The sequence below is a fragment of the Miniopterus schreibersii genome (genome assembly GCF_964146895.1).
Source record: "Miniopterus schreibersii genome assembly, chromosome: 22".
In the NCBI taxonomy this organism is placed as follows: domain Eukaryota; kingdom Metazoa; phylum Chordata; class Mammalia; order Chiroptera; family Miniopteridae; genus Miniopterus; species Miniopterus schreibersii.
In genome coordinates, this window is record NC_138124.1 from 15543984 (window position 1) to 15571687 (window position 27704).

General features: G+C 53.1%; 1 protein-coding gene across 11 annotated transcripts in view; it reads left to right on the forward strand.

The window, feature by feature from the left end:
- The first annotated feature begins 3629 nt into the window (after positions 1 to 3629).
- Positions 3630 to 27704, forward strand: part of CPEB1 (cytoplasmic polyadenylation element binding protein 1) — a 36267-nt gene continuing 12192 nt past the window's right edge. For 2 of the 11 annotated variants that reach the window (XM_081124534.1, XM_081124537.1), the window contains exons 1-3: positions 3630 to 3797; positions 13936 to 14110; positions 20825 to 21013. In XM_081124534.1, the coding sequence (XP_080980660.1) occupies positions 3783 to 3797; positions 13936 to 14110; positions 20825 to 21013 (379 nt within the window). In that variant the 5' untranslated portion in view covers positions 3630 to 3782. Of the gene's footprint in view, positions 3798 to 4049; positions 4301 to 4484; positions 4612 to 13935; positions 14111 to 20262; positions 20461 to 20821; positions 21014 to 27704 lie in introns of those variants that run through there. The other 9 variants (XM_081124542.1, XM_081124538.1, XM_081124544.1 and 6 more) reach the window with 9 other exon arrangements.

Below are 27704 nucleotides of genomic sequence, written 5' to 3' on the forward strand. Positions count from 1 at the left end.
GTAGGACAGACTTCTGATACTGGTGTGCACTGGAGCAGGAAGTCGGGGGTGGGGCCTGGGGTCCAGCATTTCTAGCAAGGTCCCAGCCACTGAGCAGGAAGGATACAGAGCCCTCCACACCTGGGACAGCCCTCTGGGGTGGCTGTGGGGATCAGGGTTAAGAGATGTTCCATTAGCACATGTTCTTTAAAAAAAAGTCTGACCAAACAAGTTCAGGAATCATGGATTTCAAGAAGTTTATTTCCCGCAGGCCTTCTCAGAGCCTTTACTATGCTAATATGCACTGTGACAACGCCTGCACCTTCTCCCAAGAGGGGTTAGTGCTCAGTGTCACCCAACTAGGTCTGGACCTTGGAATGCTTTCGCCCCAGGACGTCTTGGTGGACTGGGTTAGAAGGAACACACCCAGTGAGAGTTGGAGATGTGGGGCCTCCGTCTCTGATCCTCCATGACCAGGCCCCTAGTTCTTTGGCCACAGCCCTGTCACTGAAACGGATCCTACTGTGGTTTCACCGGCATTTCCTGGAGAGTGGTGAGGGTAGGTAGGCATCTAATGATACACTTGTTGGTGATTTGGGATTCCACTCTTCAATGGCCTGTCCCCACCTTTTGCCCATTTTTCTACAAGATTCAAATATATCAGTTTTTGTTTGTATCCTGCGCTCGTTCCATGTTTATAAAAATCCGTCCACACTCCGAGGTAACAAAAACATTCTAATATTTTCTTCTAAAAAATGTCCAAGGAATGCTTTTCACATTTACATTTGCATTTGTGTAGGATGAAAGGTAGGGCTGATCCACTTTCTTTGTATCGCACTTAAAGGACACGAAAAACAAACAAACAATGAACGGTTTTCTTCTGCAAGGAGTTTGGCAAAAGTTGAGCAGGGACTGTGAGCTCACGTTACCTTGTGGTCTTGAGTTCCTAAGCGAATGCCCTTTCTGATCTTTTCCAACCAGGAAAATAATTTCTCCCAGCAGCCTCTTTCTCCCAGCAGCCTCTTTTCTTCTTTCAGCTCTCTGCCTGCTGTGGATGCGCTGAACACCTGAGCGCATAAAAAAAGACGGCAGGGTCTCTCCTGTCCCCCCCGCCCCCCAGTACGTGCATTTAAAACGTAGTCCAGCCAATCAGTCACAGTTAAAACCTGTATTGTAAATCTGGGCCTGACTGCGGAGACGGTGCCAGGCATAGCCGGGCTCAAAGGCTGTTTGTTGACTGGGAGAATGGATAATGCTGCCTGTTTGTTCCTGCTCCTTCTGCCAGTGACCAGCTGTGGGGCCTCGACCAAGTCATTTAATATCTGCACCTCTGCCACTCCGCACAGCCTGCCCTGTGGATGGTGGAAACCTTCTAGTCAGAGGTACTATTGTTCCTATATACCCTGCAGGCCTGGCCAATATGGGTGGGGAGCAAGGACTCACCCACACAAGGCCATGACTGTGTGTGAACTTGACCACCCCTTCCTTCACCGTGTACAGTGAGCTCCGGGGTCGCAGTACCAAGTGTACACATGAGGGTGCTGTGAGATTTGTCTTACCTGGTTAAGACTTCGGTCTCTGAAGCCAGGAACCTACTTCTAGCTGGGAGCCTTTGGGCCAGTGACTTAACTTCTTTGGGCCTCAGTTCCCTCATCTGCAAAATGGGTCCGCACAGGCAAACCACTTAGATCTGTGCCAAGCACATAGTAAGTGCTCAGTGAAGGTCAGCTATTATTCTGTTATTACCTCCAAAAGGAAGTTTAGGAAGAGGGGTTCAGGCAGTGGAAATTTCTATTCCGAGTCCCCTGAAAGGTGCCTTCCTTTTCTTAAGGCTGGGAGTTTTAAAATATGAAAGAGCTCCCAGATACCTGCTCCCTTGGGCGCTGTCCCAGGTTTCAGATTCTTATCTTCAGCTCTGGGTCAGGGAGGAGGAAGGCATGGGAAGGATCACAGGCTGGCAGCCAGTGAGCTGCATGGGGCCCCTGGATGTGCTGGGCTTGGCTCTTAGTCCGAGTTATAAATTTAAAATGGAAAAGATTTCACGTTTTTAAAAATAAAAACTATTTTCAGCTTGTCTTGAAAGACCTGGCTGGGTTGGGACTTCATTTCTACACAGTATCAGCTCATTGCTCTTTCAAATGCACCTTCTCAGGGCACCTAGCTCACCCTCACTTGGCTCCTTTGCTGTAGCTATCTGGGTGTGGCACCCCCTGGAAGGATAAGCAAGATACACCACCTCGGAGCAGCTGTGCTGTTTGTGGGCCAGGGTGAGACTTGGGGGTGGGCTGCTCCTAGCAGTGAAGCTGAACCAGAGGTGTGGGTTCTTGGGCAACTGGAACAGGCCATCGGGAGGAAGAGCAAATGGCTAAGCAGCTATGAAGAAGGCAGGGGGGTGCAGCCCATGGCTAGGGGATGCCGGGGGTCCCCCCCTCTTGCCCCTTCCCTGCAGCCATCACCCTCTCTGCCCATGACCTCAGCGACCCAAGCAAGTCCTGCGTGGGGATATTCTTCAGATGGACACCAGCCAGCTCTCAGGGCCACTCTGAGTCCTCCTGGGGACTTCTCTGGCTTACCCTCCCCACCCTGTCCCATTAATCCTCCTGAAACACCAGGCAGACCACTGCCCCAGACAGAAACCTCGTTACAGCCCCTCCCCTGAGCCATTAGATAGGTCCAGGGGAGCCTCACCGGCCTGCCAGGAACGCAGCAGCCCCTTCTCCCAACTGCCAGGGGACGACGGCTGGCGCCCAGCAAGCGCTTTATAAATTTATGACGATGCGGTTACGCGTGTAAAACACTCAGAAACGCTCGACCCACGCTGGTCCCTCTCCTGCGCATTCCAGTCCCTTGTTTCCCCACTTCTCCGTCCCACCTCGACGGAAAGTCTCCGGCATCCTCTTAAGAGGACGCGACACGGCCCCTCTCCCGGTTCGCAGTTCTCGGTAGCTCCCTGCTGTCCGCCCAACAGGCTGCGCTCCCCTCTCCAGGGGGCCCGCGCTTCCCCGCCGCGCCCCGGGCGCGCGTCACCCTCCCGTCCCGGTCCGACGGAGCCTCCTGTTCAGCGCCCCTCTGCGCCTTCGCCTGGGGTCCCCCCTGGGGTGCCACCCCCACCTCCGCGCCGCCCGGGGCTTCCGGCCACCCCACCCCACCCCACCGGCCCCCGCCCTGTACCTTCTCCGTGACCCTTCCCGTCTGCAGCGTCGGCGGCGGTTTCCCGGGGCACCGCCGTCCAACGAGGGCCCCTGGGGTCTTTGCAAGTTTGGGGCGCCCCGGTGCCAGCACCCGGAGCAGCTGGCTAAGCGGGGCGCGCAGGGCTGGCCCTCGCCCGGGAGGGGTCCTCGGAAGGAGCGGGGGCGGGGTGGGGGGGGCCGTGGACGCGGGAAAGGGGGCGGCTTTGCCGCGGCGGCGCAGGGCTGGCACCTCGCGCACCACCCAGTTCACGGGGGTAAACTGAGGCCGGCACGGGGCGGCCGTGAGCGGGGTCGCTGGGGGAGCGGCGCGCCCGGGTCGGGGCCTTTGCCCTCAGAGGGCGCGCGCGCGGGTGCGGGCGCCGGGAAGGGAAGGGAAAGAACAGGGAAGGGAAGGGAAGGGAAGGGAAGGGGCGGAGCGGGCGGCGGGGGCGGGGGTCCGGGCGGGGCCGGCACAGGTGCTCCGCGAGCAGGGGCGCGGGAGAGGCGGCGGGCGCCGCGCGGGGCTTTATAAGCGGGCCGGGCCGCGGCGCTGTGCGCGGCTCCTGCGGCCCCGTGCGCACGTGTCTGCGCGTCCCTCGCCGCGCCGCCCGGCCCCGCGCGACCGCCGGCCCCATGGCCTTCCCGCCGGTAAGAGGAGCCGCGCCGTCCGCCGTCCGCCGTCCGCCGGGCGGGGCCGGGCCGGGCGGGGCGGGGCCGCGGTCCTGGCGCCGCCGCTAACGGTCCGCGCGCAGCCTCGTCGGGCCCGCGGGCCCCTCCCCCGCCCGGTGCGCTCGGGGGCGGGGAGCGGGTCGCGTTCCCGCGGGCGTGGGGCCGGGTGGAGGGGTGCGCGGCGGCGGGGGGGGCGGGGGGACGGGGGGGCAGGGCGTCGCCGCGTGACTCAGGGCCTTTGGGTTTAAAGGCGCCGCGCCCGCTGGGGGTGGCCAGTGGCGCCTCCGAGCTGCACTGCAGGCTCCCGGGGGGGCCCCCGTGGGTCTGTCCAGACGGGAGCCGGGCGCACGGAAGGAGGCGAAGGCCCCGCCGCCCGGGACGCTGCTTTCTCCCGCAGCCGTCGTGCGTGAGCCCCGAAACCGTGGGCGCCGGAAATCCCGCGCTTCGCAGCGCCCCCACCCCCTGCGCCCCGCGCGAGTCTGGTTCGTACCCAGCAGGGGGCGGGGCGGGCGGCCCGGGAAGGGGAGGGGGAGGGGGAGGGGGAGGGGAGGGGCGGGACTGCTGGCGGCCGGCACCCCGCGGACGCCACGACGGCAGCAGCAGCCGCGGCGCGGCCCCTTTAAGGCGGAGGGATCGCCCCGCGTGCTGCGCGCGCTGCCCGAGCCCGGGAGGTCACGTGGCTTCACACGTTCGATCGGCCGGGAGCCCGGGCGCCCAGGTGGGTCTCGCGCCGGCGGGGTGGCGGCCGAGCACGTGCGACGCGGCTTCGCGCTGTGGAACCTGCGGCCGCGAGGTGCGCCCCGGGGACCCGGGGGCCGGGGAGGGGGCGCCGGCGGGGCGGGGGCGAGGCGCGCACGTGGCCGCGGCCCCCTCACGCTCTCCTCAGCCCCGGGCCCGGCCGCAGGCCCCAGTCCGGGTGCGGGCGGCGGACGGTGCGGACGCGGTTGGCGCCTCAGGCTCGGCCCACGGACACGCGCCCCGCGTGGGGGGAGCCCACCGGGCCGCCCCTGGTGTGGAGGCTGCGCGCCCCCCGCCCCCCCAGCCTGGCGTGGGGGGGGCCCCGGGACTGCGGCCTCGGGAGGCTGCGCACGCACCTCGCGGGGCCCGGGCGGCGTCGCTCCGCGCTGTCCTGTGCGTGGGTGTCTCCCGGGTCAGGGCGACCCGGGCTCGGGCAAGGCCCCGCGGGGCGCGGCGCTGCCCAGGGGGCCGGGGGGGGCGGGCTGCCTCCCCGCGGTGCCCTGTGTGTGTGTGGGGGGGCTCGTGCAGGAAGAGCCTGCGCAGCCCCCCGCGCCCCACCCCGCCGTCCGCGCTCCTGGGGGTGCCTCGTTTCTTTCCGGCAACCGCCTCCTTTGTCTCCCTGGCTACGGAGCGAGGGCCGGCGCCCTGTCCTTCCTGGCACCCGAGCCTCGCGCGTGCGTCACCTGCTGGGCCCGGCAGGGGGCGGGGCGGGACCTCGGGAGGCCCAGGTGGCCCGCCTGCCGCAGGTGCGCCGGCTGCCAGCGTGCCCGCGGAGGGTCGCCTGCACCCTTGGGCTCAGGTCGCCTTCGAGCTCGGGGAAGGGTTCACATGGGAAGGAAATACCGCGAACGTGCAGAGCAAAACCGTGGGCGCCGTGGCGTGGCGGCGGCGGCGGTTCCTGGTCGCTGTGATTTCATCGTGGGTGGAAGTCGGTCCTGCTTCTGTCGCTCAGGGGAGCCCTGCGTTGCGGGGAGACCCTCGGGACCGGCTCCCCGCGTGCAGGCGCCCCTGCTGCGTCATTCCTCACTCCCCCGTGTCCCCCAGCGTCTTTTTGCCACAGCGATCCCCCCACTCCCGAGTGGGCCGCTTCACAGAACTAGGACTCGCACGTGAGTGTAAGTCCGGCCTCGTGCCTCCAGCCCCGCCTTGGACCGTCTCCCCGGCTGGAAGGGCAGGGCTGCCGGCCCGTGCCGTGGGCAGGACGCGGGGGCGCCGGCTGCGGGCCGGTTCTGTGGCCCCTTCACTGCGGCGCACACACCACTGTCCACGGCCGTGGAGGAAGGTGATCGAGGTGTAGTGAGGCTCCAGGCGCAATAACCAAACTTGCTAACAAGCAAAGGAGCACAGCAACCTTAGCGTTTTTACAGGCTCTCGAGCTGTTTATTTTGGTTTCTGAGCCTTAGGATGGGTTGCAAACCCCAACCCCTGCCAGGCCCCGGGTGACTTAAAAAACGATTAGAGGGAGGGGAAGAAAGAAGAGGGGTCAGTGCCTCCGAAAGGGAGCAGCCAGCAGCTGGTGTTGCCTTGCAGAGAAGTGTGGGCCCAGAGTTGATGGATTTTTGGGCATCTTTTGCCTAGTTAAGCTGCCAGTCTCTCTCATTTTTAATTTTTTAAATTATTTGTTTACTTTTAAGTATGTTTTTACTGATTTCAGGGAGGGAGGGAGGGAGAAACATCAATGATGATGTTTCCACTGCCTCCTGTGCGCCCCCTCCTGGGGATGAGCCCTCAACCCGAGCATGTGCTCTCAGGGGGAATCCAACCTTGACCTCCTGGTTCATGGGACCATGCTCAACCAACTAAGCCACACATGCCAGGCGATCCCTCATTTTTTAAACTGAGGGGATTAAAAAACTGTAAGCACTGTATGGACCAAAGGATTCCACCTGAGGGCTTAGTTTGGGTTGTATCTTAAAACCCCCAGTTTAAATTCATCCCCAATCCCCCCATGGTGCAGATAGATGATCACATGGGCTCAGAAACCACATCACAGCTGCTGAGTGATAAACCAGGGCATAAATGTCTGTGTTCCTGGTGCTGTAGCTCAACCCAGGACACTGTGTTCTGTGTCTCAGAGGGGTCGGGTCATTGGGGGTGCACTTTGTGTAGGAAACAGCGGCTAGTGGGTTGGTCCCAGTGGACCTTAACTGCATTGACGGGACTCTGGTGGCGGAGAAAGCAGTGTGTGGTGGTGTTGACAGCAGGAGGAATGTGCTGTGTCCGTCATTCCGTAATGAGTATGAGAGCAGTTAGCTGATTCTGAGAGAATCAGAGTTTGGGAGTAGTCAGGCTCCTCCCACCATGGGGGTGACCCTCCCAGGCCTTTGGACAAAAAAGACTTCCTTTTTTTTTTTTTTTTTTTTTTTACAGAATAGTTTGAATAACTTTTTCCTTCTGAGACAGGCAAACGTTTGAAATGATACCGTCTTTTTAAGACCTGTACAAATAGAATGGGCTTATTAAATCTCACCTCTTCTCTCTTCTAAAATTCCCCTAATCCTGGCCCTTAGATTTCCAGGAAGAATTAATAAGGGTTTTAGCAGGACCCGATAAAAACTTTGTGGGATGAGCTCCCAGGGCATCGAATAGCCTTGCGCCAGGAAGGAGGGTCTGGACTTCTTCATTCTGGGCAAAATTTAGAATCCCAGCAGATTCAGATACAAACTAGATAGCTTTTTTACCTGTGGTCTGGGAAATTTTGGGAAAGGTGGAAACTTAAATGTTTCTTAAATGGTTTTAAAACACAAACCAGCTGCTTCTCTAGCTACCTTTACAGGCCAAGCCCTCAGCTATGAGTTCAGTGTTTGGGAGTTTGGGGGTGGAGGGGAAGGGTGGCTAAAGGAGCTCTCTGCTGGTATTTTATTTTATATTAGTGTTTTAGTGTTTATGTGATATTTTAGTGTTTATATGCCAAATAATATCACATAAAATAAACACTGGTATTTTAGTGTTTATACAATAGGTAATATCTATGCAAACTTTCTCATTCATTGCCTCCAGGTCCCTTAGCTAAGTGACTGTTTCTAAAATTGTTATGTGTTTCTTTAAAACACCAAATTAGTTGGTGAATTTGTAGTTCCGGCTGGAAGTCTGGGACAGGAATGCATACCAAACCTGGAGATCAATGTTTAGGCTGTTGTCTTCAGTAGCTAGTGGTGGAGGCAGTAAAAGAATTGTAGGATCAAACAGCAAATTATTTTCTCCGCTGTGGAAGAGCTGTGCTAATCCCTGTTCTACAAATCTGCTTTTTCCTAGCCTACTGGTATCTAAGCTGTACTGACTCTGGGGAGAACTTTCCAGAAAGTTAGGGGTGGGTGGGGGTGAGGTGTCGGAAAGGGGTTGGACCTTGAGGTTGGCGTGGAGGAGGTTACATGAAGAATTTTTGCGCCCTGGCCAATTTGGCTCAGTGGTTAAGAGTGTTGGCCTGTGGACGGAAAGGTCCCGGGTTCGTTCCCGCCAAGGGCACGTACCTCGGTTGCAGGCGGGGCACGTGCGGGAGGCAGCCGTTCAATGTGTCTCTCTCACATAGATGTTTCTCTCTCTCTCTCCCTCCCACTCTCTCGGAGTTAAAACCAAGAAACACTGATGACCACTTTTAGGATTTAAGTCTTTTGCTTGTCCCTCCCTTTTGCCCCTCACTTTGCAGCTTTGGAAATGCCTCTCGTTTTCTTTCCTGCCCTTATTGCAGCCTGTTTGGGGTTAGACCTGCTCGCGAGAGCTTGTCATCTTATGTAAGCACAGAGTCCAAATGCTGGAAGTTTTCATGTCCAATAGGACACCCCCCCCCCCAAAAAAAAAATAAGGCATTCCTCAATTACCAACTGGCTGAAAAGGTACGTAATGAATGTGCTAGTTCGTAGGAAAATCATCCGACTTCCCATAAGAAGTCAGTCTCCAAATTTCACGCTTCAATTGACATTCTGGACATAATTTCCAGTGAGTTTTGCTGCTCGGATTGTAAAACGCTCCTATTAGGGATTATCTTGCTTTCTTAATATATAATGTGTTTTAAATAACAGGGTTCACTAAATGGTCTTTGCTCTCAGTTGTACAGAACACTTAGGCATGGATAACCTCTGAATACTACTTTGTTTTGTTTGTATGCCTGCATGGTTGGAGCGCCCTGTTAGGTTATAGTGAGTTAACACTGTTTTGATGTTTTAAGGCCCCGTTTTGTGATCACTTTCCTTGAGGTAATTGGAGAACCCCCAGAGGGCAGGTCTGCAGATTGATTTGTGTGCTAAAATGGGTCACAGTTGCATGTAGCTGTTGATTCTGAGAGTTACTGGACTGTAGTAGTGTTAAGGTTTCTTTATTCTTGGGCAGCATAATATACCTATCCAAGTACCATCCTGACAGGCTTAGCACCTGAGGTCTCCCCTGATAAAGGTGGGGGAAGAAAGCAGGTACCTAGAAGGGCAGGTTGGGTGTTTGTGTTGTTGTTTTTTGTCTTTTTGACAGAACACTTAATCTCTTACTAAACACCTGTGCTCTTTGCATTATTGTTTTATGCTCCTGGCTCTGACACCATCTGTTTCCTGAGTTTGCCCTTTCTCCTGAGACTTCCTTTTTTTAAACTGTAATTCTGGATTTTTTTTTTTAGCTGTAATTTTGGAACAAAAGGTGTTAGAGACCTGTCTCCCAGGTATGAGTTGGAGTAGACGCCAAGCCCAGATTACAATGTCTGGCTCTATTTTCATGGACAAGCAGAATTAGGCCTAGAATGAAAAGTGACTGTTCTATGTTCATGCAGTGAGTGGATGATAGGCCCAGACTTGGAACCCAGGTCTCTTCGTTTCCAGACTAGAGCTGTTTCTGTAATTCATGCCCCTTGACCTCTGTTATGTTGGTCTCTGATCATTTCATTTTACTTAAAATCCACACTTGGTTCATAAGACTCTGTGGCGTCCTCCCCGCTCCCTTCTGTCCGGTAGGTCGTTTCTCACAGGCTTCTGCCTCCCCCTGAATGCCGCATTCCCTGTGGTTCATCCTGCTGGCTCCCTCTTGTCCTCTCACAGAGGGCCTGTGTCTGCCTGTGGCACCTCATTTTCTCTCTGGAATCAAGTCTTAGGTGCAACTCTCTAGCTCTGATTGTTCTCCAGACCCCTGGTTCTGATTGGCCTCCTGAATATGTGTATCTGTGGAATATTAACCCAGCAAGCCTACAGGCAGAACCAGCGTCCGTAATCCGAGTCTCTCCTCCACCCAATCAGGCTACTTGTTTTTCCCCAAGTGTACTCAAGTGTCCTCCTGGGGGAAAGGACTGTGTCTGAGTGTTTTTTTATTTTTTTACCACTAGAGGCCCCAGTACAGAAGGATGCTGGGCTCGTCTGCTCACCCCCACCACTCTGGGTGGGGCTTTGCCACGCTGGTCCTCCTGGTACTCCCCAGACACGTCACCCTGACTCTGGTCCTTGGGTCTTAATGGATGGTTGTATCCCCCAAGCTGAGTGGTAAGCTGTGGATGGGAGGGCCTTTTCCTACCCCCCATTCCCAGGAATGACTAGTGAGGTGTTGCTTGATTAAACTCAGGTGTTTTAAGATGACATACAAACTTCCCTGGGGTTTTGGACTTGAAGACACTGAATTTAACTGCTGCTCAGGAGGTTATGCCAGCTCCACCATCCTGCTGCTTTTCCTGCTCAGACTGCCCTGCCAGGGTTTGGGAAAGTTTCTTAATGCTAAACCTTCTGAATATTTCACAAATGGAAAAAAACCCACCCCCCAAACCAGCAGACGGTCTGGCTATATGCTGAGCGAGTACATAAGCTCCTTGATGAACTTGCCTGGGGTGAATACGTTGAAAGCGTGTTTCTGCATAGCAGCAACTTTAGTGAGCTGTGAGGGACTGGGGGCACCTGTCCCTGGTGCTTTACCTGCTGAGCATACGCGGGGCTTTGTATCTCTCTGGGCGGCACTGCACCCTCCACCTGACGCAGCTGGGGCTGAGAGGAGGTGCCTAAGCGCTAAACTCAGCGTGTGTCCTCCAAAGCCTGTGCTCTTCCTGTTTTGCAAAAACAGCGAATCACAGTTGGAAGGATTCTTCCCCTGTGGGAAAAGGGGGGTGCTTTTTTTCAGATGGTAGTCTCCCCTCTCCTTCCCTCCTTTTCCAGGATCATTATTACCAAAGGAAACCACTGTTTTGTGATGGAGTGTCAAATGTTACGTGTTGAAAAGGGGGAAATTGAGACCTGCTTTCAAAAAAAAACACACCAAAAACTTGTATTAGCAGAGATCCCTCATGAACCGTTCTTTCTGGCAATGAGTAGGTATAGCTAGCTTTATCTTGAGGCCCTTTTTAGCCAGGAACAATAGGAATTGTTTTACTTTTCCAGCATTGCTGGTGGTTTCTTCCTGTGGATCCATGATTCACAGTAGCCTTAAGGTTTGCTTTCTCCTGTAAGTCTTTGATCTGTCTTAAAGCCTCCTTTCCTGTCCACAGTGAAAGACCAAATAAAGGTCAAAGAAAGCTGCGAACCATCTCACTTTATGGCAGAATATGCCAAAAGTCACAGTGAAAGCTATCAGGCAATAGTAGCCTAACCAAGTGGGGGGGGGAGGGGGCGGGACTTGTTTTCCTTGGGGTAAAACATGGGTGTGAACTCAGACCTTTATATTGATCAAAGTTAGGGTAGGATATAGAAAGGAATGGGTCTGTAAGTATCAGGGTGTCTAGAGGTGTGCATTTTGAAAATGAAAAACTGAATTCATTTAACGAGAGTTTAAAAGGGTCGCTGTAATCCGTAATAGGCTCAGGTTTTAGGCAGTCTGATCTCCGTTATGTTCTTAGTCTTTGAATTAAGCTTTTAAAATCAGTGGACTGGCAAGATTAGACACGAAAGCACTTGGGGTCTTCAAAGGAATAATTAGTTGGCCTGGGTCTTTGGTACATTTTTTCCCTTTGTTATTTAAAAAAATTTTTTTTTAATTGATTTCAGAGAGACCAAGGGAGAAGGGTTGAGAGAGAAACATTAATGAGAGAGTCATTGATCAGCTGCCTCCTGCACACCCCTTACTGGAGATTGAGCTCACAACCCAGGCATGTGCCCTGACCAGGAATCAAACCCTGACCTCCTGGTTCCTTGGTTGATGCTCAGCTGCTGAGCCACACCGGCTGGGCCAGTTTTCTCCTTTGTGATCAAATAGATTCTTTTCTTCAAGGATCCCTATGGTGGCCTCTGACCCCTTGGTGGCATCATAATGACACTGCTGATAGCCAGCTTCCATTTGTTCAGCACATAATCATGTACCAGGTACTGTGCCCAGCACGTCCTGTGGATTAATCCACAAAAGCCCTATGAAAGGGTGTTACTACTTTTATTCCTGTTGTACACATAAGGGAAGTTGCGGGTCTATTCCCATTGACGTTGCTGGCTTTGTTTTTTTTTTTTGTTTTTTCCTTTCCTTCCAAATTGGTGACTCAAGGCAAACTGTTGGATACTTACCGATGTGATTATGCCATTTGGGTATAAATGGAACCCTTCATTTACTGTTCTTCTAATTTCATGGAGTCCTCTGCATCTCTGACTTGGTGTACTTGGGGGGGGGGGAGTCGCTGAGATATCACTTAAGTTGAATTTGGAGGTTGTGGTGTGTGTCCCTAACAGGATTGGGAGTGGGGCAGAGTTGGCCAGGCATACTCCTGATTAGTTTTTTTTTTCTTAATATATTTTTATTTCAGAGAGGGAGAAGTAGAAACATCAATGATGAGAGTCATCGATTGGCTTCTTCCTTCACGTCCCCCCACTGGGGAGCAAGCCCACAACCCGGGCATGTGCCCTGACTGAGAATCGAACCTTGATCTTCTGGATCCTAGGTCGATGCTCAACCGATGAGGTTGGCTGGCGTGGCTCAGTGGTTGAGTGTCATGCAGGAGGCAGCCGATCAGTGACTCATCATCGTTAATGTTTCTGTCTCTCCCTTTTCCTTCCTCTCTGAAATCAATAAAAACATTAAAAATATTATAAAATGGTTAAACCAGTAAATTTTATTAAAAAAAAAAAAAAAAAGGTCTGTTGGCCAGTATTTTGTAACTTACTGCAGCAGGCACTGGGTGTGGTGAGTGAGGGAGGCTGAAGAGTGAAGTGTGGTACCTAGATTTCTGCCTAGGGCACCTGCTGTGTGGTGATGTCACTTACTGAGCTGGAGAGTATCCAGAGAACTGCCTTTTTGTGGGGGTTCAGTTCCTGATTATATATCAGGAGTGCTTTTCTCATTGGGTAATGTTTTACATGAGTTGTATGTACCTTTAATGACCACGTAGAATTCCACAACTTATTTAAACAGTTCCCTCTGTGTGGTGTTTGTACCACTTTTACCGTGTCATCTTCTGTGATTATACTTTCAGGTTTAACAGTGACGGCTACCATGTGCCACACACCAGGCTAAGTTCTTTATACGCCTCATCAGAAGGTTGATAGGTACTCTTTCCATTTTACAAATGGAGAAACTGAGGCAGAGGTTAAGTCACTGCTAATAAATGGCCGAACCACACTTTTTAAAAAAAATCTTCACCCAATGATATTTTTTCCATTCCTTTGCAGAGAGGGTGGAAGAGAGAGAGAGAGAAGGAGACACATCGATTGGTTGCCTCTAGCACTTGCCCCGACTGGGTGGAGGCCTGCAACGGAGGTACATGCCCTTGACTGGAATCGAACCTGGGGCCCTTCAGTCTGCAGGTCAATGCTCTAACCACTGAGCAAAACCAGCCAGGGCCCAAACCACACTTTTTAAATACATGTATTGAGATATAATTTACATAACCACAAAGTTCACCTTTCAGTGTGCAACTCAATGATTTTTAGTGTGTTTACAGAGCTTTGCAGTCATAATCTGACGAGAATATTTTCTTTATTTAAAAAAAACCCCTCATACCCATCAGCCACCACCTCCTAATCTCTCCCCCCCAAGTTGAAAGCAACTAATCTACTTTAGACTTGCTTATTTATTCTGGACATTTTGTATAAATGGGCTTATATAATATGTGGTCTTTTGTGACTGGCTCTTTTCACTTAGCCTAATATTTTTGAGGTTTATCCATGTAGTAGTTTGTATCAATGCCTCATTCTTTTTTATTGGTAAGTAATATGCTATTGTATAGACATATACCGCAGGCTCTGAACCAGGTATATCTGATTCTAAAACTCACCTCGCCACTACCTTGCCAAGGTCATTCCTGTATACCTCCCATTAAAGTAGAAGGTTCTCAGGGCACCTTTCTCACAGTAAACACTCATTAAGTATTTTAATATTAAGGGCAGGAAACCCAGATCCTCATTAACTTTTAACTCCTGGTGTCAGGTTGGGAGAAAGGGGATGCGAAGTCCCTGTGTGTCCTAAAGGAGTGTTAGAAACCTAAACATCTCTGTTCTGTGTCTAGGAGGAGGGAGCGGCAAGGATAAAAGATTGCTGGGACCACCCGGAAGCCCATGCCCTCTCCACGTGTAGCAACGCCAGTATCTTTCAGAGGATAAATGCCCTATTGGATAACTCTCTGGATTTCAGTCGAGTCTGCACTACACCCGTCCATCCTCAAGTTCATGATCACTTGCCAGGTGAGTCAGATTTGAAAACCCGGATGCTCCAGGCCTGTATGGGGCGCTGTTTCCAGGCAGTCTCCCTGCGGAGCCTGTGAAGCATGGCCTTGAATCTCTGCTCACACAGGCTCCTGCTGTAGTTTCCTCCTGCACGCCCCCGACTGGGGATCGAGCCCACAACCCGGGCATGTGCCCTGACTGGGAATCGAACCCCAATCTCCTGGATCCTAGGTCGATGCTCAACCTCTGAGCCACGCCCAGCTGGGCTTAATTTAAATTTTAATTAATTAAAATTTAGAATTTATTTCCCTAGTATAATATTATGCTCCTTTTTAAAGTGCCCAGTGGCCTCATGTGGCTGGTGGGTTCTGAACTGGACACGACAGTTCAGAGGACTGTGGGACAGTCTGGCGGGACAGTGAGTGGCATCAGTCCTCTTCTGTTAGTCTTAGGGCTCTTCAGCCTGGCAGCCAGTCCCGGATCGCTCATGTCCTTAGCTTCCTAAGAGAAATTCCTGCTACTGTGTTTACTGTGGGATTTGGGGACGACTTTCATTGTGCCATATGATGTCCTGTTGTGAGACTCTCGGTCAGGGTTTGATCAGGAAGCAGAACCATGAGTAGTAGTATGGATAAAGGGGCCTATTGTAGGACTGAGACAAACACATGAAGGAAGAGTGGGAGTTGAAAGATCAGAGAAGGGACTGTTGGGGCTTACAGGGCACTCTAGAGAGCCAGGCACCTCTAGCTGCCAGAGTCATGCGTGAATGAGAGGGAGCTGGCGGGGAGGTAGAAGGCAGTTGCTATTGCACCTGGGGGTGGGCCTGGGCATGCTCTTGTCTTCAGGGGCCCACTATAGGGCAGAGAGTGGATGTGGAGGGCAGGAGAGCAGGTACCAGCTGGAACGTGCCCACCTCTCAGTGTCTGTCTCCCATTTTGTCCAGCTCTGTCGACCTGATGCTCTTGAACTTTCTCTAGCCCTCCAGGTGAGGTCACCTGTGGGGGGTGGGGCAGACAGCACACTTGGACTAGAAAAGCTGCAGTGGAGAGGCAGAGGGGGAGCCACTCCATGACGAGAAACATGTACTGTGAGATCGTTCTCCAGCCCTTCTGCAGACGCTGCCCCTTTCTCACCCTGTGAAGTAGGGAATTGGATGTGTCATTTCTCAGCCTTGGTCTACGTGGCTCCATCCCCATCTGCTGGAGTGTCAGGGCTCTGCCACTTACAGCTAAGGCTCTGTCGTCTCCATCACAGGTGGAATCACTCCCACTTTTGTGTGTGCGTTGTGTCTGATGTGTTTTACATCTTTTTGACTGAAGGATGGGACTTCAGTCAGTTGGGGGAGAGGGTATTGTGCAGAGGTCAAGGGCTAAGGCTTCTGGAATCCATACAGAGGAGGGTGTTTCTGCTATGAAATGAGGGGCTTGGACTAAGACTCCAAGGTCCCTTCTGCTTTTAATGTTCTGTGGTTTACTGTGTTTAAATGGGATTATAACCTAATTTTATGTCATGATTGAACTCCTAATGCCAAACTTAAAATCCTTTAATAGGAACTTTTCTTTGTAAAAATAAAAAAAAAAATTTCAATGTTCATTGTAAAAAATTCTGAAGAAAACAAATTAGAGGGGAAAAACTATACATAACTCCCCACCAGAGATTACTATTCATGACATTTTAGTGTATCTCTTTAGTGTTTTTATATATATATGTATTTATTAAAGCGAAAGCTTTCTCGAGACACCGTGTAGTAACTTGCCCTTTCCTCATTTCTCTGTCATTCATTTTCTGTCTTTTTCAAGGCTCCGTGCGTAGCATTTTACTGTGTAGATAGATGCATTGTAGGATCCTTAACCTAGGTCCCTGGGTAGAATTCAGGGAGTCGGGTAACTTGGGCAGGTAAAAACTTAGGTCTTTTTAAATTTTTTTTTTCCACCAATGCTTACCTGAAAGGTAGCATTTCTTTCTCTTGTAAACATGGGCGACAGAACACAGTGGTATTAGCCTGGCCTGATACTTTGGCAATAATAATCGTCATCAGTAGGATGGTTTTAAGTCTCATTGCTTTATAGTCGTTGCACATGTATCTCGAAATGTTGGTGCTCATCACTACTTCCAGGTTACGATCACTGCCCAGCCAGCATGGCTCAGTGGTTGAGCAGCGACCTTTGAATCAGGAGGTCACGGTTCGATTCCCAGTCAGGGCACATGCCCCGCTTTTGGGCTTGATCCCCAGTAGGGGACGTGCGGGAGGCAGCCGATCCATGATTCTCTCTCTCATCTTTGATGTTTCTCTCTCTCTCCCTCTCCTTCTGCTCTCTGAAGTCAATAAAAACATTTTTAAAAAATTGATTAAGACAATCTAAACGTGACAGCTTTTGATACGATTTTATTTATTTAATCGTTGTTTATTGGGAATGCTTCTTAATGAGGTAAGTGAGGCATTTAATAAACTCATGTAATATTCTATGACTCACTTATTGCTGGAATGACTCAGAGTTTTCAGCACCAGATATATTTCTATTGTTTGTTCGTAGAGCTGGGCTCTGAGTAAACGTGTTCGCATGAATAAGTATATGGGGCGTGAAGACGCTGTAGAGCAGGTGTCGCTCGGTTGAACTCCTTGAGTTTTGTGCCCCAAAACGTTGGTCCTCTCTCATTATTTTTAGTCATTTACATGCTGACAGTTTGATTTTCTCATCGTATTTGTTGAGAAGGAACTAGAAACCACCCAGTTTGTGGAAAGATTTGTCACCTAAGTCAGCAGTCACTGAATTCCTCAGTTCTTTTGGAAGTACACCAAAACTGCTTTATGAAAATTTCAGATGACTACTGACTGCGCCTGCTGTTCTTTCACGCAGAGACCTTGTTGAACTCACTTTACCTGAAGAGCTGAGAAAGCTGATGTATTACTCACTGAAAAACACACCTTTGCCAATACGACATCCTAAAGTGCTTTTGTCCTGTTGCGTGCTTTACGTTTGTTGTGTCAAAACCCTGCATCTGTAGATTTTAACTTAATTTGCTTGGGGTCATGTCAGCCATGCAGTCTGATTTAATGAAGTCAGTTCTTATCGTCAAACCAATTTTGCTTGCTTTTTGTCATAAAAAGGGTGGGGGGCTTTGTTTTCCCTGACCTTGGTGTGAAGTTCTCAGGGTCACGGCAGCAAGCAGTGTTTCCCAGGGTAGCATTGGGTGTGTGTGGTTCGTGGTTCTCATTGTGGTTCAATTCGCATGTCTTTGAAGACGAATGATGTTGAGCACTTTTTCACATGCCGATTGGTTGTTTATATATCTTTGCAAAATGCCTTTTCAAGGTTTCATGCCCTTTTAGAAATTGTTGGGTTTTTTTTTCTCCTTTTATTTTTGTTCAGACTTCCTGTGTACTCTAGACATCAGCCGGGTATCTAGTGGTCATGGATATCTGTGGTCAGATGTGATCGCAGGTATTTCCTCCCTGGGGGTAGCCTGCCTCAGTGTCTTCTTAACGGTGTCTTGATGAGTAGAAGTTTTTAATTTATCACAGTTTTTCCTCAGTGGTCATTGCTTGCTTTGTCCTCTGTAGGAAACCTTTGCCCTCAAGTCACAGAGATGATCTGTTTTCCTAGAGAAGCTTTATACTTTAAACTTCTACGTACAGGTCTCTCTGATCCATATGAAGTTAATAGTTGTATATGGTGTGAGGTATTTGACTGTTCCTGCACCATCGGTTAAAAAAAAAAATCTTTACCCACTGGCTTGCTCGAAGGCCACTATCTTACTGGGCTTGCATTGATTGTACAGATTGATTCTGTGGGAATTACCTTTTTAACAATATCGAATCTTATACGTGAGCATGGTACGTGGCATTGTAAAATCTACACATTTGTGATATTTATTGTAAGAAGTATTATAGAAATAACTTACAGGACTCATTTGGAGATGATTAAAAGCAGCCAAGACTAAGCTAACCCAGCGATCGTATTTTTACAGTAGTACGTACGCAGTAAACGTAACGTTCTCTCCGATACCTCTACCTGTAATGTGGTTTTTTAAAAATATGTCTTTATTGATTTCGGAGAGAAGAAGGGAGGGAGAGAGAGAGATAGAAACATCAGTGATGAGAGAGTCATTGATCGGCTGCCTCCTACACGCCCCCTGCTGGGGATTGAGCCTGAAACCTGGTTCATAGGTCGATGCTTAACTACTGAGCCATGCTGGCCGGGCTGTAATGTGATGTGATTTTTAACATCTAGCTAAAATGGAAAGGCAGTTGTCCTCAAGTACCCCAGCCATCTTGCCTCCTCTCTCTGACTCCCTGCTGTACTTATTAACACGTAGATGAACAAGGAGTTCTCCAGGGTGTGAGCTCTGGAGAGCCTGGCCTTTCGGGAGGGTGAGGAGTGTCAGAGATGGCTAGCAGGTGAGCCAGGGCCTGCACTTAGATCCACGAGTTCCTGGGTGCATGGGGCCTTTCTGCCCAAATGCCCTTCCAATGGGCCTGCCACTTTGGCCTGGTGTCTTTCAGGTTGAGGTGGGGAGGTGGTGTTAGTTGTGCAGATCAGCACTGCTCAGACAGTGTGTGTGCACCTATTTAGTGGGAGTCTCTCAGAATGCAGATGAATTCCACAGGTCTCAGGTGGGGCACACCTGAGGTTCTGTATTTACAACAAGCTCCTATTGATGCCGGTATTGCTGGCCTGCCACACTGGACTTTGGGCAGCAAGATGGTAGTCCCTGGGTAGGTTCTTTGCCTGGAGTATGGGGCCACCATATACACAGGTACCCTGGTTTTAGACGGGGAGGGGAATGGTGGCTCCTGGATCTAGATGCCCTCACATTGGGGCAGAAAGGAGAGACTACGTGGGGTCTTAAATGTGGATGTTTATAAAGGAAACATTATGTTTTGTAACTAATATATACGGGTTATTTTAAAAGTATGTCTTTAGCTCAGGGGAAGAGTGGGCATAGGGAGCAGGTTGGGTGGGGGCAGCACCAGCCTGTGTGCAGTGCCGGACCCAGGCTCTGACAGACACAGACAGGGAGCCCGGCGGGGATGACGGGGATGGATGACACAGCAGCAAAGCTCTAAAAAAAAGTCCTCCAAGGGAGGAGGGCCTCACACAGACTGGCCCTTCCCCTCTAGGCTGAGGCTGGTGGACATAGCTGGTCCCGTACTGCAGGAGGTGCTGGCCAGCACTCCTGTGGCTGACAGCATTGTCCTTCTCTCTGCCCACCTCAGATCCTGTCGTGGGCAGGTCCCAGGTGGGCCCAATTCCCGGGGTGTCTGGTTACTTCTCCTGTCACGTGGGGCGACAGCAGGGTGGGTGCTGCCAGCCTGGGCTAGGGGTGTGCAGCCTGTCCATCTCCCTCCTTTCTGAGGGTCACGTTGCAAAAAGACGGATGCAGAGAGGACGCTGGTGAGGACGAGATGGTGGAGGTGCCAGAAGCTTTGGGCAGAGCTTGTCTTTGTTGCTGGAGCTGTGAGTGGTCACAGAAATAGGGCCTAGATCCTGGCAGCACTCTGATGAGAGGGGACACAGGCAACTGGCGGCCTCAGTGATGCTCACAGCTGGCGGATGGCTCGAGGTCCCTGGAAGGGCCGAGTGGGGGGGATGCAAGGCCCTGAACGGGGCATTGTGAGGCTTTAGACCACTTCTGAAACTGTTTCTTACATTCTGGTCTGTCAGACGCTGGGGAATGTTTGCCCATCTAGGCCTACAGTGGCAGGAGGGAGGGAGGGAGGGGCCGAACCTGACATATGTGCTCATGACGATGCCCATCTTTTTGGGGTGAGGGGACCCGGGTCGGATTATCCTAGTCAGGGGCAGAGCTCACTCTGCGTGCCTTGTGGGTTGTGGGCCATCCCTCTGGCAGCCTGGCAGCTCCCACTCCCGCTGACTGCCCACGCTGACCCCTTTCTCTGGGATCAGCTGCTCTAGACACGCCCGGGAGCAGCAGGTGTGGTTGCCCGGGGTGCACGTGTGCAGTGTTTTTCTGGTTACCCCATTCCTCAGTGGAAACGTGGCTGTGTCAGGGTGCTGCCTGGGGGCCACTTGCAGCACTGAGGGTTTTGCCAGCAGGATCCCGGAGCTTTGCATTCGGCTGCAAAGCCAGGGCTTGAGCAGGCAGCTGGAAAGAGTCCAGGACTAGAGCGTGTTTGGGTTTGGGGGTGGAGAGCAGAGGGAGGGGCCGGGAGGGGCCGGAGGGCAGCGCTGCACAAGCCAGCAGTCTCAGCTTTGGCTCTGCTGTCAGCGGCGGCAGCGAGGACCTCCGCCCCGCCTGAGGGCCACTGGCCACCATCACTGGAGACGGAGGGCGCTGCCTCGCAACCCTGACTTACTGGCACCCAGCGGTTCCAAGTAGCTGTTGTGCTGTCTTTTCCCTGGGAGGCAAGTCCCCTCCCTGCCGTCCCCTCCCGCTCCTCCCCGTTCTGTGAGGGATGGTGCCGCTCTCTATTGCACGGCTCAGCCGGCTGATGTCACTGGCAGCGGGAAGCATCAGCAGCCTGGTCACATGCTGGCCCAGTCTGTAATGCAGACGGGATAGGGGTGTGCGTGTGGGGAGGGGGCTGTATGGCTGCCGCTCTTGCTCTGACGCCCCCAAAAGTGCAGAGGCGGAGGCTGCAGCACTCAGCCGGCTTGGACGTCTGGTCCTTCCGCTTGGGGAAACTACTGTTAATAATATTTATTGTCGATAATCCTGGGGTGAACAGCCCTTAACTCTGGGGTTTTGCTGTCCTCCTGTCCAAAGCAGACTTCCCGGACTCTGAAGAAGCAGTCGCAAGCAGGATGCTTTTCCCCACCTCTGCGCAAGATTCTCCCCGGGGCCTCCCAGATGCAAATGACTTGTGCCTTGGCCTGCAGTCCCTCAGCCTCACGGGCTGGGACCGACCCTGGAGCACCCAGGACGCAGATTCCTCAGCCCAGAGCAGCACACACTCGGGTGAGTGCCAGAGATGAGCCGGCCGGGGGAGGGGGCTCACGGGTGGCGAGCGGAGACACCCGCAGCAACAGTTGTTCGGTTCCCCGTGGCATCCCCCCACCGCACACCAACATGGAGCTGTTTTGCAGGAGATGGAAATGCTGGCTGTGAGTGTGCAGGACAGATGGCTGCTCGTGAAGGCAGGCAGGGCTCCTCATGCACCCTGGCAGATTCCCTGGAGGTGTTGGTCCGCTCCTGGGTGGCCCTGAGGAGGGTCCCCAGGGTGACGGGCTCATGCGGAAGAGACCCAGATAACCCCCTGTGCCCGGCCTGTTGGAGAGAGAACCCCCTGTGCCCGGCCTGTTGGAGATGATGAAGCAAAACACTTGGGGTGGGGGAGGGGCCTCGGCTGGTCACTGGGTGTCCAGGGTCCACTTCTCAGTGGCTCTGAGGACCAGGAGCTCTCTCTGCAGGATGGGTGGGTGGTCCCCAAGTCACAGCCAGGGCGGCCGGGTTACCCCGGGATGTTGGGGTTGGCTTCACGTAGGTTAAGAGCGTTGGTCCTGGAAGGAGGTAGCAGGGTGAGCAGGGTGGGGTGACTCCCAGCTACGGAGCCTCTTTCCTGTCTTTGTGTTGAGGGCAACCAAATGGGTGAAGGAAGAGCCACTCCCCTGTAGGGTCCCCTGTCCCTTGGAGGGGTTCTATGGGGACACATGGAAGGGGCCTTTTGGCCCCCCCCCAGAACAGCTTCTGTTCAGACCTCTTGTGGCCCATTTATTCCCCTTGTGGTACAAGGGGCAGGACTGGCCAGATGCAAGTCCTGGAGTATTCAGGAAGGAACGTGAACTTAAGAAATAACTTAAAATCTGCGTATTCTGCTCTATGTGAGTGATGCCTCAGTATCAAGAATACCGGCAGCAGCTACTTTTGGAGGATTGGGGGGAGGGGGGCAGCCATTTGCTGCTGGTGCCGAGGGAGTCACTGAGCCGCCGTTGTCCCGCCTCCCCCTCTGAGGGCCGCCATGGCAGCCAGGTACCGGCTTGTTGACTTCTCTGGCCTCCACCCTATTTGGCGCAGCTTGCTCTCTCTCTTTTTTTTAGAATACTTTGTAGGGCCTGGGACTGTTGTGTCTGCTGACACTAAAATGCCCACTGGATTGGGGCTCGGGTTGGTTTTTTTAAGTTTATTTTTTTATTTGGTTGTGTGTGGGGAAGAGCTTTGCCTTAAGTCACTACCATACCTCTGGGTCCAGGTAGAATTTCCTGAAGTACTGGCCTTCGGCTGACTCGGGTTTTTCGAGAAAGGTTGGTAAAGGCCCTCTTTCCCTGAGCAGGGGAGTATGGTGTCACTGTTTGGTGTCTTTGCTCGGGGGCCGTGGTAGCTCCTTTCTCGTGGTACTCTGAGGCCAGCCTGGGTGGCCTGGAAAGCTGACCTTGTGCTCTGTTCCCCTGTATCTGAGCAGAAAACAGAAGAGCCCCCCAGGAAATGGGCACCCATCTGCGGTGGTCGGTGTCTGACGGGCCCCGTCTTTCACTGGTGTCGGGCTGGGGTGTGGCCCTTTCTTGGCTCTGCTGTATCTTCACCACAGGGGTCTTTCTGAAGTGCAGTCGAAGCACACAGACTTGCAGGAGGGCCCACCTTGGGGCTGGGGGAGCTAGGCCTGAAAGATACTGTGAAATAAGGCTGTGAAAAAAAAAAAATAGCTTGGGATATTACTCAGCAATAAAAAAAAAAGTGAAATACTGCCACTTGCAGCCACATGAATGGACTCAGAATGATGCTCAGTGAAATAGAGAAAGATAAGCAACCGTACGATTCCTCTGATATGTGGGACCTAAAACAGCAAACAAAACAAAACAGAAACAGACTTGCAGATACAGAGAACATCCTGCTGGTTGCAGGGGTGGGGGTTGGGACGGTGAAAAGGGGGGATACAAGGCACAAACTTCCAGTTATGAAACGAGTCAGGCACAGGGACGTAACATTCAGCAGAGGGAGTACTGGGATTACTGCAAGAACTGTGTGGAGACAGGTGGTGCCAGACCCATGAAGGTGATCACGTAAGTGTCTAACCACTGTGTGGTACACCTGGAACTAATATAATAGTGTATGTCAACTGTACTTCAATAAAAAATAGCTTGGGTTGCCCTGGCCAGTGTTGCTCAGTGGTTAGAGCATCGGCCCGCAGACTGAAGGGTCCCGGGTTCGATTCTGGCCAAGGGCAGGTACCTGAGTTGCAGGCTCAGCCGGGTCAGGGGCTTGTGCAGGAGGCAACCAATCGATGTGTCTCTCTCACATTGATGTTTTTCTCTATCACCTCCTTCCACTCTCTCTGAGAAGCAGTGGAAGAAATAACGTCGGGTGAGGATTGAAGAAAAAAAAAAATACCGCTTGGGTCCAACTTTCGTCTCCCCAGCTGTCCCAGCCTGTGAGTGGCCTGTGCCCTAAGCTGTCCCTGGAGTGGGAATGGTCTGCCTTCTCCTCCTTCCACCTCAAGTCCATCAGTGATAAACATCACATGGTTTTGTGGGTCAGAGAGGGACTGCAGTGTGGCTCTTGCATTCACAGGGATGGGGGGCGACCCCAGGGGGAGGGCCTGGCTATGGGCAGGGTTCGTGTGCACATGTCTTTCTCTCAGAGGGTTGGAGACACGCCCGTCCCTAGTTCCCTTGTTGCCCTTGGGTTTTGGAGCTGTGGTAATGGCCATGCCGTGTTTTCCCGTGTTCTGGGCCTTCTCAGGAAGCCCAAGGAGGGTGCCACCTCCTGAGTGGGATGCAGCCCTCCCACCACCAGCTGCAGCGGCCCCCTTGCCAGCCGTGCGGGAACTTGCAGCCCACACATCGGTGCCCACATGCCTTCGTCTGGAGACCAGCAAGCTCTGCTTCTTTGGGGGTGGGGGTGTGTGTTCCAATAGCTTTGGACAGTCTGGAGTCGTCCTTGCAGACCGCCTGGTACCCTGCTGCCTCTGTTCACTCTCTCCTCAGGCTCTGTGTGGCGGTTACTGCCCCAGGCAGCCGTGGCTTCATAATCTGGCCGTCTCCTACCACTCCATGTACTCAACTCAGCAGTGTGAGGGGCGGCAGGGTTGGAAGCAGCAGGGCTCTCAACTGGAAAACCTTGGCTAAATTCATTCAGCAAACATCCAGCACTTGCCTTGTGCCATGCACGGTGTTGAGCACTGGAGGTAGCCTCAGTGAATAAAACTGCTGCCCTTAAAAGTCCCCATGACCACTAAGGGAAAACAGATGAGAGAGAGTGCCGACTGCAGTAGGGTGGCTGCTGTGGTGGGGTTTCCACATTGGGACAACCTTCCGCAGGGTTCTCAGCAAGGGATGGATACATGACCTTTCTCTGGGGGGGTCCTTCTTCCCCATGGATTTCACTGGCTTTGTAGGCCCATGGGGAAGACCCTGGGCTGGAATCTGCTTTGAGAGTTGTGCCTGTGAGGCCACTGTGGGTGTGATATTTTAAAAAAATATATATATAAGTATATTTTTATTGATTTCAGAGAGAGGAAGGGGGAGAGAGAGAGAGAGAGAGAAACATCAGTGATGAGGGAGAGTCATTGATTGGCAGCCTCCTGCATTCCCCTACTGGGGATCGAGCCTGCAACCCTGTGTGTGCCCTGATCAGGAATCCTGGTTCACAGGTCGACACTGGCTGGGCGCCACTGTTGGTTTAGATGTGGCACTTTGTGGGGTCCCTTCCTCCTAGACGGTGCTGCCCTGTAAAAACCACCCTCCTAGGATGGGGGTACAATAACCAGCACTATTGACGGCTTCCTGTGCTAAGTCGCATGACTTTAATGCCTCATGGTCCCGGGAAATGGGTACTGATGCTGTCCTATTGTAAAGACCAGGAAGTAGGCTCACAGAGGCTGCTAGGTGCAGAAAGCAACCCAGCTGTCAGAGTTCCAGCCCAGACTCCGTCGCTTCAAGCCTCTTCTGCTTTCCATTGCCCCCGTGTTCCCACAAGCAGAACCCTCCTGTGCTGGGCAAGGACACTCGGGTTGGGGTGTCTCTATGTACAGCTCCAGGGCTCCTGAGCCAGAGGCAATGTGCGGCCTTGCCGGGTCCCTCAAGGCCAGGGCAGGTGACTGGCAGGCCTCGGCTCACCCACTGTGCCACCCAGTGGACGGTCTTCCTGCCTCCTCCAGGTGACTTGCATGTGGCCTAACTCAGCAGGAAGTGGGATGATCAAGTGTCTACCTTGGAAGCAAGGACTACCCGTGATGCCTTATGCATAAGCCTGGGGGCAGGCTTGGTGCCCAGCTGTGATGCTGGGGACATGTCCTGTGTCCCCCCTCCCTGTGCAAGTCCCTGGGGGACTGGCCTGTTCACGCTCCGGTCTCTGCCCTGACTGCTGACCAGGGAGTGCTGTGCCCTGTGCTCCCCTCCTGTGAGGACTGGAGGGCCTGGCTTGGGAGGGGCATCCTCTGCATATTGCTTCTGCTGCTGCTGTTTCCAGATAACCTTTCTGAGGCAACAACCAGAACGGGGTTGGGCACCTACCCTGTGTGACATGGACATCGGTCCCAAGGTCTCCCTCAGACCTGCCCGGCCGCCGTGCTCCCTGGCCATGGCACTTTGATAAGCATTTCCTGAGTGAGTGCTGAGTGCTGAGCCGCTGTGCTCATCCTAGGTAATCTTGAACTCGGAGTTCAGACCAGATCTCTCCCATTCTCCTACCTTCCACCCGTGTGGATCAGTGGGATGGACAGGTAGTCTATTGAGGAGGCCTGCAGTGCAGAGAGAGGAGGGGCTCCTGGGAAGTGTGTGGCAGCTGGGCCCCTCCCTAGGCGAGTGCAGGGACAGTCAGTGAAATTGCTCCAGGGATGGAGATGCCAGAGGAGGCGAAGGAGGCGACGTCAGGTACCTGGATCTGTGGGATCCAGAGCCATGCCGAGTTGGGGTGAGGTGTAGCATTTCGGGCAGGGGTCCTGGACTGGGAGCTCCCCTCCCCTTCCTGCCTCTGTGCCTTCAGATCAATTTTGGACAAACAGCCTAGAACCAAGGGCTGGGAGGAGGAGGAACGGTTCCAGGTACACGGACTTCTATCTCGGCAGGAGCACTAGCTCCCATCTGCGGACCTCTACTTCTCCCCATTACATAAAGGCATCTGACTGTGCATCTGGGCCTCTGCGCCTGAGCTGGGCTCGCGCTCAGTGCCTTCCATGCAGGCCTCCATTGGTGTGAGCCTCTCGCCGTTGCTGCCGCCGTCAGACGCTGGGTGCCCCTGTCCTCTCTCGGGCAAGGCCTCAGAAAATTCCAGCAGTGACTCAGCGGTGAAACCCACAGGAGCTGGCACGGAAAGGTGAAAGTGGAGAAAGTTGACAATCGGGCTAAAAATATTCCTGCTGATTTGGTCTCCTGTACCCTCTAAGGTAGCATTAATGAGCTGGAATCTTCTGCCAGGCCCTCTCCTCCCCGTGACTCCCCAGAAGCTGTCTGTGGCTGATGCCAGCTCCTGCCAGCATGGGAGCGGGGACGGTGCCTCTGCCCCGGGGAGAGCACACTGATCTTAGTCACCATCGGAAGACGGAAGACTTGGGCTCGCTGTGCCCTTGACCACCAGGGCTGGAGGCACTCGGTGAACCTCAGACTTGGGACAGAAGCCAAGCAGAGGGTGCCTGAGGGACTTCTCTCCCACAGTCCCCACCCCTCGAGCCATCTGAGTTCATGTTGGAGGTCTGGCCATGATGAAGTCTGTGTCCTGTGCTGGGGGCAGAGTTTGGGGTTGTCACTGGCCTGCAGTGTAGGGACCTGTCGTTTCCACAGGATGTGAGGTCATGTGGCCTAGCAAGAGTGCCTGTCTAGTTGGACAGCCCATCCTTCACATTAGGCAGGAGACACTGCCGGTCATCAGCTGCAGATGCTCGCAGAACCACCTGGTCAGGCCCTGTGTGCTGTTGGCTGGTAGAGGGGCATTCGGGTCTCTCTGGGGCATTTGATGGTGGGTGAGAGCTTCCAGAAACTTGGCTCCTTCTGTGAGTTGAAGGAAATAACACACCACCTGGGAAACCCTGGGCATCTTGTTACCAGGTTTTTTCGTCTGCCCTGTGTTTTCTAGTCACACTCCTGCTGTGTCCTTGGCCCCGTCCAGTTTTACATTTGCAGGAAACTGATGTGCAGAGGTACTGGCAGGACCCAGGTGTGTTAATTCTGGGACATGCTGATCTGGGGCACTGCCCTTTCTAGCCATCAGCCCAGGCCCTGCCCCCCATTCCCTTGTGTGGTGGGTAGAGTGTCCAGCGAGGGGCCCTGCCTGCTCCCTGTACTTTATCTGCAGCTGTGAGGATCCCAGCAGACTCTGGGGAGGATTGGCCAGGGGAGGGTGACTCTGAAGCCCTTTATCTATGTGTATCCAGTTCTCTTTGAAGAAAGTACTGTCACAAATTGGTGTGGCATGAAACTGTGCTTCTCCCAACCTCTGTTTTGGTGATGGGCTGGGTGGGGATAAGCTAAGGTTTCCCCCCTAACCCTGAGTTGCATCTAAGTCAGCATTGTGTTCTTAGAAAGGGCGTGGCCTCCATGAGCATCCTGGCTCCAAGGCACAGGGACAGCTCCTCTCGGTACACCCAGCATGTGCGGGTCCCGCCTTCTGCCAGGTGTCGAGCTGAGTGCTGTAGGATGGTGAGGATGGGGGCTGCTGTTGGTGTGCTCGGTCAAGAAGGCAGGACTTCACATGCCTGCACCTGCAGATACCTGTACAG